This window comes from Carya illinoinensis, chromosome 3 (genome assembly GCF_018687715.1).
Source record: "Carya illinoinensis cultivar Pawnee chromosome 3, C.illinoinensisPawnee_v1, whole genome shotgun sequence".
In the NCBI taxonomy this organism is placed as follows: domain Eukaryota; kingdom Viridiplantae; phylum Streptophyta; class Magnoliopsida; order Fagales; family Juglandaceae; genus Carya; species Carya illinoinensis.
The window spans coordinates 8,787,661-8,800,654 of record NC_056754.1 but is presented as its reverse complement, the minus strand read 5'-3'; the positions used below and the strand labels follow the sequence as shown (position 1 = coordinate 8,800,654).

The 12,994-nt window shown below is 38.3% G+C and overlaps 1 protein-coding gene across 4 annotated transcripts; it reads right to left on the bottom strand.

Annotated features, from left to right (window-relative positions):
• Positions 1-1,010: 1,010 nt before the first annotated feature.
• Positions 1,011-11,916, bottom strand: LOC122303063. 4 transcript variants are annotated; one of them, XM_043114594.1, is made up of 8 exons: positions 11,772-11,916; positions 5,610-6,051; positions 3,303-4,562; positions 2,952-3,033; positions 2,639-2,705; positions 2,012-2,197; positions 1,817-1,877; positions 1,011-1,520 (listed from the first exon to the last, which is right to left on the bottom strand). In XM_043114594.1, exons 2-8 carry the CDS (start codon positions 6,031-6,033, stop codon positions 1,348-1,350), a joined length of 2,253 nt encoding a protein of 750 aa, XP_042970528.1. In that variant the 5' UTR covers positions 6,034-6,051; positions 11,772-11,916; the 3' UTR covers positions 1,011-1,347. The 4 variants fall into 4 exon arrangements, with proteins under 4 accessions (XP_042970528.1, XP_042970525.1, XP_042970526.1 ...); XM_043114591.1 differs by having other exon boundaries at positions 3,303-6,051; XM_043114592.1 differs by having other exon boundaries at positions 1,416-1,557; positions 3,303-6,051.
• Between the last annotated feature and the right edge of the window lie 1,078 nt (positions 11,917-12,994).

Sequence of the window (12,994 nt, the reverse complement as noted above, 5' to 3'; positions counted from 1 at the left end):
TACCAATACTATAACTAATAACTATACTAGTAGTATTTACTAATATACTATATGTTAGTGATAAATTGGTAATACAATATTAAATAATATTTTATGTAGTTATATTGATTTAATACTAATATATTAAGTTAACTATACTAATACTATTATAAATTTATACATATACTATAATTTATACTATAACTTTTATAATATGTTAATATATTAATATATACTAGTACTATGTATTATAGTTATACATTAAAGAGTATAATACTTATATAATATTGAGATATATATATAATTAATTTATACAATTATTTATATAAATAATATATAATTTTCTTTAACAAGAATTTTATTCAATCCAGTCCGAGATGAAAAATTCCTAAACCGCGGATTGGATCAAATGAATTCGGTCATCTCATTTTTAGACCAACCAATCCAATCTAAAAATAACCAGTCCAGTCAGTTTATCTGGTTTGACCGACCGATTCTCTACCCTATTTATTGTAGGGGAAGAAGCCCTGCAGTATTTTGGCAAAAAAGAGCCATTTTTTTGCAAGTCCATTGAGTTCAGGGTCGTAATAGCAAAATGGGCTAGTTTGTTTACAGCAATTCTGGAGTTCGTTTATTTACGGTATTCGCTTCGCAGTTAATTCCGTTCCAGACCTCTCACAGAAGAAAATGCTTACAACAAACATTATAAATTAATAGCCATGACTTTACGTTTTTATTTGGTGCCGTTTAAGGCATCTTTGGGCTCCAAGAGAAGCCTCAACTTTCCCCGTAATGCCTCATTGGTGACTTACCTTTTCAAGGCCCAAAAAGAGATAATAGGTGTTGAGACTTGAGAGAATGCTCTGCACATTTTCGCCTGTAAAATCTTGAGAGCAGCACATGAATTTATAATGCTTTTCCTCGTTCTCTTTACAAATATGCCATAAAAACCACACAGCTATAAGGCAAATGACAGTTGCAATTGTAAGAATAAATGAACCTTCCTGCACAGGTGCTCATTGGAATGTATGTCATCTGAATGAGTCCCATTTTATACTCCAAACAAAACAACAATGGCGCTAGTAATGATTTCCCGAATCAGGAGTGGCTCTCTTTGAAGGCAATTCAAACATGGTTATAATAACCAGTTTGTAAAAAAGAAAATTACAACATTCAACGAAATCGTTACACTAAACAAAGAATGTAATTTTTATGAATCACCAGCTCTACTTGGTCACCGATGTCATGGAAGGGTGTTCCACAAAATAATGAAAGTACGATACATGCGATCCAAAACTTGGCAATTAGAAAATTTTAGCATTAGCACCAAATATAAGCAATGCATGCTAAAGGCAAGACCAAGAAACGTTATCTGGTCGTTGGTAAGGATTCCAATGATCTGATAACCGTCTGGTAAAAGTCCCACGATTTACTTCTTTGAGTGATAGCACTTTGACCAAATGGGTTTTTCTCTACGTACTTTTTTGTATTTCCAGCCACAGCTAAGCCCTCTAGATAAACCCTTAGATCACCACCAGCACCTGCCATGAAGTACACTGACTAATCATTTGCCATACCCTACAGAAGAAAAAATAATTTCACATACACTACACATTGTAGTGCGCAGCTATAAGATGAAAAATAATTGAGATTAAGATGTGGGGTGATCAACAGGAGAGGGAACTAGCACAACCCAGCAGCAGCATATCAGCCAGGAGTCTCACCAGGCGCATCACCATGCACCGGCATTAGATATGAAGACTGAAGCGACAAATATAGGACACTACATTTTCTGTTAAAGTAAAAGACAAGCTGATCAAGTCAAAAGCAATCTTACCTAATGACTTATCGCTCCTTTTCCGAAACGTGTATGAATAAGGGAATATTGCAGTGTGCAGCTATAAGACGAAAGTTTTACACGACCAAGAGAATGAGTTAGGTACAATTTCAAAATATCACGTGAATTTAAATATGAGCCCTCCCCCACCACCTCCCCACAAAAAAAGTGGAAAAGAAAAAACGGTTAACATACAGGATTAAGCAAGGCTTTATATGGAGAATCATCCAACAACAATGTATTTGACTCGTTATAGTCTCCTTTCTCCCATGGAAGATTAGGGTCGTGTTTTTCCCATATTCTCCTCAGCTCCTTAAAAACCATAGGCTTATGCCTGTCTTCGAGTGTCCTGAACTTTGTAGCGGTGCAGTGAGATTGATCCTGAAAATAGACCAGGAAGGTATGCACAATTACTGCATCGGCTCAGAGCTAGAGCTGTTGTCAGTTAATAATACTTCACTAAATATACTTATAAAAATAAGTTAATTAAAAAATCTTTACAGGTAATCAACTGATGGTTGCTCTCATTAACATGCTGGGATAATTTCTTAAAAGAAATACATGATGGGATAATAAAAGAATACGAGTCCTATTGGCAGAGTTATAGATTAGAAGATTGCATTGCACAATGATCATGCTGTCAAATTTACCAAATCAAGCGGGCAGTTACCCACCAAAATGACCTAGAATTTACACGGGCAGACTTGTAAAAAGATTTATTTAACCACTAACACAAACTTATTGGCAGGAAAGTTGCATGAAAATGACATTAGAAGGCATAACTTGTGAAAAATCAAAGGAAAAAAATTGAAAAGTGCATACCCAACAAAGTAGCAGCTTGTATTTCATATCTCCCATCAAATAGTCAATCACTTTTTCCACATTTTTCCTTCAGAAAACGATAAACAATTGCAGTTAATGCTGTTTATGATACAGACCGGCAACAATGGCACATACTATTTGGGCGGGGGGAAGTGTTGGGTTTTTGTTTTTTTTTTTTTTGGGGGGGGGGGGGGGGGGGTTGAAGGGATTGGCGGGGAAGCTGTTTTTTAAAACTCTAAATTAAAAGAAACCAAGGTAACATCAAACAAAGAGATATATAAATGACATCATGTAAATGTTGATTGAAGAGTACTTGGATCTTGAGGACCACACACCAACTTCAAATCTCTCAAAGCAGAACGTCAGAAAATCAAGATAGAAGGGCCTCTTGAAAACTGAAAACAAGGAGCAAAATACTCAATTTTGAAGGTGGAAGTACATTGAACCTTGTGAGTGAACAATATTAAAAGAGAAGTAATTTGTACAAGCTCCAAATAGATAAGCCTCGCGCAGGCCTTTGTAAAAAAGTGGACCCCACCTTGAAAAAGTGTATAAAAAACCATTATTTTTAAGTGGGACTCACTTTTTTACAAAGAGCTTACACTGGACTTGTATATTTGGGGCTTGTACCTAGCATTACTCATGTTAAAAAGACATTTCTTACTTGCCCGTCCTGCAATGTTTATGTCTGATTTGCATTTCTTTGGAGGTGGACGAACTATATCCGCAAGCAGACCATTTATATCAAGAATAAGAAGCTTCTTCCTCAGATGACCAACTGGTGCTCGCAAAAGTGGAATATGAAAAATCTCTGAGCAGTTATTTCTCTCATCTGATGGCATCAGAGTTGATATAATATTCATCTGATTCCTAATAGATGGGCAACTTTCCTCCGGGAGTGTTCGAGCTTCACTACTATTTTGCAGTGCCTCAGACTTCTTCCGACTTCTCCTTTTTTTCTTCTTTTTACTAGCTGGATTCACATGCAGAGAATTTTGGGTTGTTTCTTTTCCCACCTCTTCAATCCTAGAAAAAGAAGGGCTCACGGTTGAATCCACCCCGAGAATAATATCCTTTTCTTCACTCTTGCTCATTGAAAAAGAATTAGCATTCCCGAAGACTTTTCGATTCTCATGTGACAGACTTGGAAAAGAATTGGTTGCATCAGGACCCAATGAAATAGATTTTTCTATTCTTGCATCCAAGGGACAAGTTGCTGACATAATATTTGTTTGATGACTTTGTGTGGACATGGCATTAATAATTTTTGTTACACAACCTTCCTCTGGTAGCTTTTCAACTTGTCCACTAATTTGCAGTGCCTTAGGTTTCTTCTTCAGACTTCTTGATTTCTTTTTACTCGACACATTCACTTCCATAGAATTTTGGGCTATTTCCATGCCTGTCTGTTCAACTCTAGCAAGTGAAGGGCAGAGCATTATATCTACTCCTAGGAAGGTACCTTGCACTTCACTCTGGGCCACTGAAGAAGAAGAAGTACCATTGCTGAAGACCTTATAATTGCCATGTGACAGACTTTGTGAATACTTGGTTGCCCATAAAGAATTAGTTTCATCAGTACCCAGTGAAACAACTTTTCCTCCACTGTTTCTTCCATCTGATAGACTCGGTGCTGACACAACATCTGTATGATAAGTGCAAGTCATACAGCCTTGATCTGGATGCTTTGGACCTTGTCCGTTATTTTGCAGTGCCTTGGCCTTCTTCTTCCAAATTTTCCTATTCCTTTTCTTCCGACGTGCCACATCCACTTGCATAAGATTTTGGCTTGTTTCCATGCCAGTCTGTTCAGTCCTAGCCAAGGAAGGGCATAGTGTTGAACCTACTCCTAAGACAGTATCTTGCACTTCACTCTTGGTCATCAAGTAAGAGTTTCCATTGCTTAAGTTATTAGAATTGTTATGTAATACATGCCGTGAAGAATGGGTCACAAAGAAGGAACTAGTTTCATCAGTACCCAGTGAAACAACTTTTCCTCCACAGTTTCTTCCATCTGACATGACGTCTGTATGATTAGTGCTAGTCATGCAGCCTTGATCTGGATGCTTTGGACCTTGTCCGTTATTTTGCAGTGCCTTGGCCTTCTTCTTCCGAATTTTCCTATTCCTTTTCTTCTGACGTGCCACATCCACTTGCATAAGATTTTGGCTTGTTTCCTTGCCAGTTTGTTCAGTCCTAGCCAAGGAAGGGCATAGTGTTGAACCTACTCCTAAGATGGTATCTTGCACTTCACTTGTGGTCATCAAGTATGAGTTTCCACTGCTAAAGTTATTAGAATTGTTATGTAATAGATGTCGTGAAGAATTGGTCACAAAGAAGGAACTAGTTTCATCAGTACCCAGTGAAACAACTTTTCCTCCACTGTTTCTTCCATCTGATAGACTCAGTCCTGACACAACGTCTGTATGGTTAGTGCTAGTCATGCAGCCTTGATATGGATGCTTTGGACCTTGTCTGTTATTTTGCAGTGCCTTAGCCTTCTTCTTCCGACTTTTCCTACTTTTCTTCTGATGTGCCTCATCCACTTGCATAACATTTTGGCTTGTTTCCATGCCAGTCTGTTCAGTCCTAGCCAAGGAAGGGCATGGTGTTGAACCTACTCCTAAGACAGTATCTTGCACTTCACTTGTGGTCATCAAGTGCAAGTTTCCATCTGATAGACTCAATGCTGATGCGACGTCTGTATGATTAATGCTAGTCATGCAGCCTTGATCTGGATGCTTTGGACCTTGTCCATTATTTTGCAGTGCCTTAGCCTTCTTCCGACTTTTCCTATTCCTTTTCTTCCGACGTGCCACATCCACTTGCATAAGATTAATACTTGTTTCCATGCCAGTCTGTTCAGTCCTAGCCAAGGAAGGACATGATTTTGAACCTACTCCTAAGATAGTATCTTGCACTTCACTCGTGGTCATCAAGTAAGAGTTTCCATTGCTTAAGTTATTGTTATGTAACAGATGTGAAGAATTGGTCACAAAGAAGGAACTAGTTTCATCAGTACCCAGTGAAACAACTTTTCCTCCACTGTTTCTTCCATCTGATAGACTCAGTGCTGACATAATACTCATATCATTTGTGCTAGTCAAACACCCTTCTTCTGATGGCTTTTGAGTTTTCCTCTTTTTCTTTTTCTTTTTATTCGACAATTTCGGTTCCAAAGAATTCTGGATTGTTTCCATTCCTGTTTGTTCAATTCCTGCAAAGGGAGTGCCGATTGATGAATTTTCTTCAGAGACAGTGTCCTGCACTTCACTCTTGGCCATTGCAGAAGAGTTACAATTCCTGAAGACTTTATAACTTCCATGTAAGGATCGTTTTCTATTAGTTTCCATAACTGGGTCAGGTTCGTCATGCTTGATTGGATCCTTCATCATTCACTTCATGAAATACCCCTGTATGGACAGTTGAAACTGATTGGAATGCCCGTATTTTTAAAAAAATGATAGTAAACAAAACAAAAACAAAAAGGAAAATGAGCAAACATGCATTAAATATATACAGCTAGATTTCATAAGAATTGAGGATCATGTAACATACAAATAACTACAAATACAGCTTAGTATCTAGTGTGCAAGACAGAAAATGTTGCCTGCCAGAGTGAAATAATTTAACCTTAGAAAGTGAAATAAGTTATATTTAATGTTTCTCGTTGTTTTAATAAGGATGTTTTCCTTTACTGGCTTATTATATGATTTCAGTTTTCACTACTCTAAAAGGGGGAAGAAACAAAAAAATAAAATAAAAAAAATACATCCTAAAGTATAAGACCTAAATTCCAGCCCAAAATCATTCAAATGCTGCAAATATGGCAACCAAGCTAATTTTTTGGAGAGCTCATACCAAGAAGCGAAATTATCCAATGCTAGTACCAAGTGAATTCATATTTCCTCGTTTTAGCTAGGTGTTTTCCTCTATATATGTACTTGAGTTTAGGTAAGGTTTGCTCTCCAATAAGATGTGGAGGGCTGGGGGTGCGTAATGTAAGGGTTGTGAAAGAGGACATCATAAATGTATTTCTGGAATTTTTCTTCACTGGGAAATTTAAGAAAAGTCTGAATTCTACTTTCATTACTCTTATTCCAAAGAAAACTGGGGCTTTGGAAGTGAAGGACTTTAGGCCCATTAGTCTCATTAACGGGATTTACAAAATCTTTTCTAAGGTGCTTGCTAATAGAATAGGGGAAGTCTTAGGCAAGATAATTTCAAAGCCCCAAAATGCCTTTGTAAGAGGTCACCAAATTCTAGATTCTATGCTAATAGCTAATGAATATCTGGATAGTAGATTGAAATCTGGTATTGCAAGGATTATTTACAAGTTAGATATGGAAAAGGCATATGATCTTGTAAATTGGGACTTCCTCCTTTATTTGTTGCGAAGATGTAGATTTGGGGAGAAATGGTGTATGTGGATCAGATGGTGTATTTCAACGGCAAGATTCTCAGTTCTGATCAATGTCAGCCTGGAGGGTTTCTTCGACAGCTCTCGAGATTTAAGACAAGGAGATCCTTTGTCCTCACTTCTTTTTGTTATCATCATGGAGGCCCTAAGTAGGATGTTAATAGCTCTAGTTACTAACAGCTTTATGACTGGTTTCTTAGTGGGTGACATGAATAGGGGCCTTATCTCTATTTCTCACTTGCTTTTTGTAGATAACACATTAATTTTCTACGAGCATTGAAGGCCCTTCTTTTATGCTTTGAAACTACATCAGGCTTTAGAGTGAATTTTGATAAATCAAAATTAGTGCTAGTCAAGAGAGTCGGTGATACTTGGCAGTTGGCTAGCACACTTGGCTGTAAAGTTGCTTCTCTCCCTATGACTTATTTGGGATTACCGTTGGGAGTTACTTCACGATCCTTACCTATTTGGGACCCAGTCATTGAGAAAGTAGAAAGAAGACTGGCAGGGTGGAAGAGATTATATTTGTCGAAACGAGGTAGTGTGACTCTTATCAAAAGTACTCTCTCCCTAACCTACCAAGATACTTCTTGTCTTTATTTCTTATTCCAGCTTATGTGGCGGCACGCATTGAAAAACTTTACCGAGATTTCTTATGGAGTGGGATGGGGGAGGATTTAAGTTCCACCTAGTCAGGTGGGATAAGGTGTGCAGACCACTCCCATCAGGTGGGGTAGGGATAAAGAATTGAAGAACGTTTAACCAGGCACTTATTGGGAAATGGCTTTGGAGATACAATATGGAACTAGAAGCACTATGGAAATTAGTAGTTGACTGTAGGCATGGCAAATCATGGGGGGGTTGGTGTACTAGAGAGGGAAATGAGCCTCATGGGATGGGTATTTGGAAACATATTAGACGAGGGTGGAGAGTGTTTGCTAATCATACTAGACCCCTGGTGGGGGAAGGGACTTGTATAAATTTCTGGAGGGACATTTGGTGTGGGGAGGAGGCATTGAAGGATGCATTTCTAGTTGTGTTCCGAGTGGCATGTGAGCCAGAAGCTTCGGTGGCGGACCTCTTGGTTTGTTCAGGGGACCAAATCCATTGGAACATCACCTTTAGTAGAGCAGCCCAAGATTGGGTAGTTGACAGTTTTGAGGCTTTCTTCAGCCTACTATACTCTATGAAGCTGAATGGCCTGCGTGAAGATAAGTTGTGGTAGACACCTACGGGTAAGGGTAATTTCTCAGTTCGCTCATTCTATAAGACCCTTACAACCATACCAAACTCAAACTTCCCTTGGAAAAAATTGTGGAGAAATAAGGCGTCTCCCAAAGCACTTTTTTTCATCTGGACAGCAGCCACTAGGTAAGATTCTGACTACCAACAATTTGCAAAAGCATCAAATAATTATTGTGGACGGGTGTTGTATGTGTAAGAAATCCGGTGAGTCAGTGGACCATCTCTTGTTACATTGTGAGATAGCTAGAGCCTTGTAGTGTGAAGTGTTCAGCAGAATCGGGTTAAACTAGGTGATGTGTACTATGGTAGTTGAAGTTTTGGCCACTTGGGGGATGCCGGGGGCACTTCCATAGATTAAAGCTATGTGGAAGAGGGTTCCTATCTACATTATGTGGTGTATTTGGCGAAAGCACAATGAAATGACCTTCGAAGATAAGGAGCGGACACTAGAGGAGCTTCGCTTTCTTTTTTTTTCACCACTTTATTTCTTTGGGCCATTGCTATAGACTTTAATGGCCAAAATGCACACGATTTTCTCTGCGGGTTCACATCATCTTCTTTAGCGAATTAGATAGGTCTTATCTCTTGTATTACATCTTGTATACTTGGGCTTTGCCTATTCATATTAATACTACCGTTTACCTATCAAAAAAAAAAAAAAAATGAAAGGATTTTCAACAAAGCACTTTTGGAGAAATGGTTGTGGAGGTACCATAGCAAAGGAGAGGGCTTATGGAGAGAAGTATAGAGTCTAAGTATGGGAGCATTCCGTGGGAGGGTTGGTGCTCTAACGAAGTTAGGGGGGCACATGGAATGAAATTGTGGAAAAACATAAGAGCTGGATGGGATAGATTTTCTCAATTTTTCAGATTTGCAATTGAAAGCGGCAACAATGTTTACTTTTGGCATGATGTGTGGTGCGGGGACATGGCTCTTAAGCAGTTGTTTCCTATGCTTTACCAAATTTCTTGTGATAAAGAGGCTGTTGCGGCTGATTTATTGGTACACTCTAATGGTGTTTTCCATTGGAATGTGAGATTTTCGAGAGTGGCTCAAGATTGGGAGCTGGACATGTTTACTGGTTTCTTTGATTCGTTATATGCCATGTCAATTGGCAATGAGATGAGGGATAGGCTATTGTGGAATCCAAGCGGAAATAAAAAACTCTCGGTGCACTCTTTTTATTAGGCTCTCTTGGGATTTTATAACGATCATAGCTATTCTTGGAAGGCTATTTGGAAGTGCAAGGTACCCCCAAAATTGCTTTCTTCATTTGGATGGCATCTGTTGGGTGGATTCTCACCTTGGATAATCTGAGAAAAGTGGTCTCATTATTTCAGATTGGTGCTATATGTATAAGAGTGATGGGGAATCAATTGATCATATCTTATTACACTGTGAAGTGGCCCAGTGTTTATGGAATGAGGTCTTTAATAGGATAGGGGTGGCATGAGTCATGCCTGGTAGAGTTAGGGATATTATGTGCTGCTGGAAAGGTATCGGGGGAAATGCCCAAATCGCTACAGTGTGGAGAATGATCCCTCACTACATTATGTGGTGCTTGTGGTTGGAGCAAAACAAGAGGTGCTTTGAAGATATGGAGCATTCTGTGGATGAATTGAAACGATTTTTCTACAATACACTTCTTTCTTGGGCTTCAGCCATTATTTGTAACACGGACAACCTTCATGATTTGCTTGTAATTCTTACTAGTACTTAGTTGTAATCTGGCATGTTTTTTGTATACCATTAGTGGACTCAGGCAATGCCTATTATATAAATAAAATTTACTCTTACCTATCAAAATAAAAAATATGTTCGAGTTACAAAATAAAATTTAGAGGTATCATTAGTTATCAAAAAAACATAAAATGGCCAAAGTGAAAGGGTAGTACATTGTAGGGAAATTTTTTTTGTTCTTAATGAATCTCCATTCTATTCAAAGAGTTCTTATTGAATCTCCATTCTTTTTAAGTGCATATTGCAATAAAAACAAAACCATTTCAACAGATTATCCTCATTTACATAACATCCAATTAATGACAACATATATACCAGTTTATCATCAACCAACAACAAAGGAAAAATGATAACGGGAATAATATCAACACCCAACAAATCTCAAAACAAAGAAAAACAGATTAACTAACAAACAAGTACACAATGGGTGGTTGCATAGAACACCCAAGGAAGAAGAAAAATAATTTTTCGAGTTTCATGAAAACAAAGCCGTTCAAAATTTCTCACAAAAAGAGTTTCCAAACCCAAATCTGGTTTTTTCGCCAGAGTCCCCCTCCTCCCTCTCCTTCTCTTCTTTCTCCATCTACCCACTTTGTTTATAGAGTTGGTTCTTTTTTCCTAGTTGTTTTGTTTCCTCCAAGGCCGAAAAAGGTAGATCTGCAGTTTTCCGACAACATCCAAGAGACATGAGCAGCACGAGAATGCTCCCAGGCCGCAAATCGTTCGGAGAGAAGTAGTGGCTTGGGACTTGCGCCACCCCTTTAGGGAGCTTTTCTCACCACATGCGCCAGACCAATGGACTCGCCACCATCAGATCCTTCAGATCTAACTGTTGTGGCTGCAAAAAGACAGACAGGCACGTGGGCACCAGGCGCCATCACAGATTCCGAAGTTTACCAAAGTTGGTCCAAAATGTAATCCGTCCATTTTCACCTCTATCTTATTGCTTTCCTTATTGCATTCCTTACTACCTTTCTCAAATTTTGCTAGGATACGCTTATATGTAAAGAGTTTAATAAAATACTTGAACCATTGGCGCCTCACAATCACCACCTCCTCTCTGGTCCCTTGGCGGTCTCTCTCCTTCACAACCCACGAGCCCCACTTTTTTTACTTTTGCCCCCTATGTGAGAATTACATGAACTCCTTCGGGAGAGTGTGGAGTTTTGCGACAATGCATAACGCGATAGAGTTCGGATTTTTGAACTAGTTTTTTATTATAAAAGTTGTCCTATTTGGCCATAGGATCGTGAAGACAAAGGCAATGAACTTCACCAACAGCCACTTCAAGACAAAATGCAGTCACTACAATCACCATGGCCTACGCATGGAACTATAATCCCACTATCGGATTGTATAAAAACCGCCACTTTTTGCGGCTCCCACATAGCAGGGAACGGTATGAAACATTTATTTGTTTCTATGACCCATTTATTTTTCTTTTTATTAAGAAAATGTGTTTGTTGGGGTCCTCCTACCCCTTACTCATGCATTTCTGCATTCTTAATTTAATTATAATATATTGAGCTTGCTAGGGAAGGAAAAAAAAAGGGTTCCAAATTTCAGGAAAAGTAAGCCATAGAGACGATAGTAAACGGGCTTATCTAGATAAAACTAATTTTTTTATAGGTAGTATCGGGTCCGAACTATGAAAAGTCTGGTATGCAAAACTACAATATGGATGCAGAAATATTTTGGTAGAGAGGGAGGGAGGTAGAAAGTTCTGACCTTTTAGTTTCAATGTCGCAGCCAAGCCGTGTGAGCGCACCTTTGGGAGTTTTGAGACTCGGAAATTCGGACTGAGTACGATGAGCTTTTCAGGGTTCGTTTTGGGGTCTGACTCTAAACGACGACGTGTGCGCGAAAAAAAAAAAACGAGGATAAATATGTCTCCAAGCTGGAACTCGGAAAGGCAGGGCCTGGCTAGAAGTGAAGCCGAGCTTGGGTTGAATTTATCCAGCCCATCCTCTCAAATTTTACATGGCAGGCTCTCTTCATCTCTGTCTCTTATTCCTTTACTTCTTGTCTTGTATTGGGCTTCAATGCAATAAGGGCTGGACTTTAACAGGTCTTTTAATAAGGTAGGTTTTATATCAATATTCTTCCAATTTTGATATTCACTAATATCTCACCATCCCACAAGATTAATATAGAAAAATTAATACAATTTTTATAAAATTTAAAATAAAAATAATACTAGAAAATTATAAGTAATGTTATATATAGTCGTAAAGTATAATATTACTGTTTTATTTTAAAAAATAATATGATCTATTATTAAAAAATTAATTTTTTTTTTTATATAAATCCTGTAATTAATATTTTTTTTAAAAAGACTAGGTGACTCTTGTACTTTCTCAAATATTTAACTACCACAATAAGCCATAATCATCGCATTATCTGCACATATTCTGTACATATCTCTCATATGCACAGTTGAATTATTACCCAACAGTCATGACCATGATTGCAGCGAGCGGGTTCATAAATGTATAGAACATCTTTGTTGGAGAAGATTCAAGAAGGGGGGGACAAAAAAGAATCGGAATTTATGCCATAAAGGATTCGTGGAGGATTTGGACAACAGATGAAAGGGCAGAAGAAGCAGATATTTAAGAATAAACAACAAAAAGCCATTGACATGACGATTGAAAAGGATCAACTGCTTAAAATAAGAGACTGTTCAACAGTTTTTCAGGGCTTCTTCACCTCTGCAACCATGATGGGTTCTAACAGATGATGATCACATTTTTTTTTTTTGGGTCAGTTTTTCATGTGCTGTACTTTCACACGTTACTCTGCAAGAGAATGATCTCATGCAACCACATGCTGGAATGCATAAATCTTCAAGATTCCATGATGCTCTACTCATGCTAGAGTAGAGCGTACAATGCTATATGCTTTGCTATGATGCCGTCTGCGTTCCATGCAGAAGAAGTGGTCCTGAATCT

What these genes read in the sequence shown, in the direction of transcription:
- LOC122303063 (XM_043114591.1), bottom strand. Translation starts at nt 6,033, where the DNA reads ATGATGAAGGATCCAATCAAGCATGACGAACCTGACCCAGTTATGGAA. An exon ending in ACAAGCTGCTACTTTGTTGG is followed by an intron (nt 2,198 to 2,638) that starts GTATGCACTTTT and finishes GTCTATTTTCAG; the next exon opens with GATCAATCTCACTGCACCGC. An exon ending in ATAAAGCCTTGCTTAATCCT is followed by an intron (nt 1,878 to 2,011) that starts GTATGTTAACCG and finishes TTCGTCTTATAG; the next exon opens with CTGCACACTGCAATATTCCC.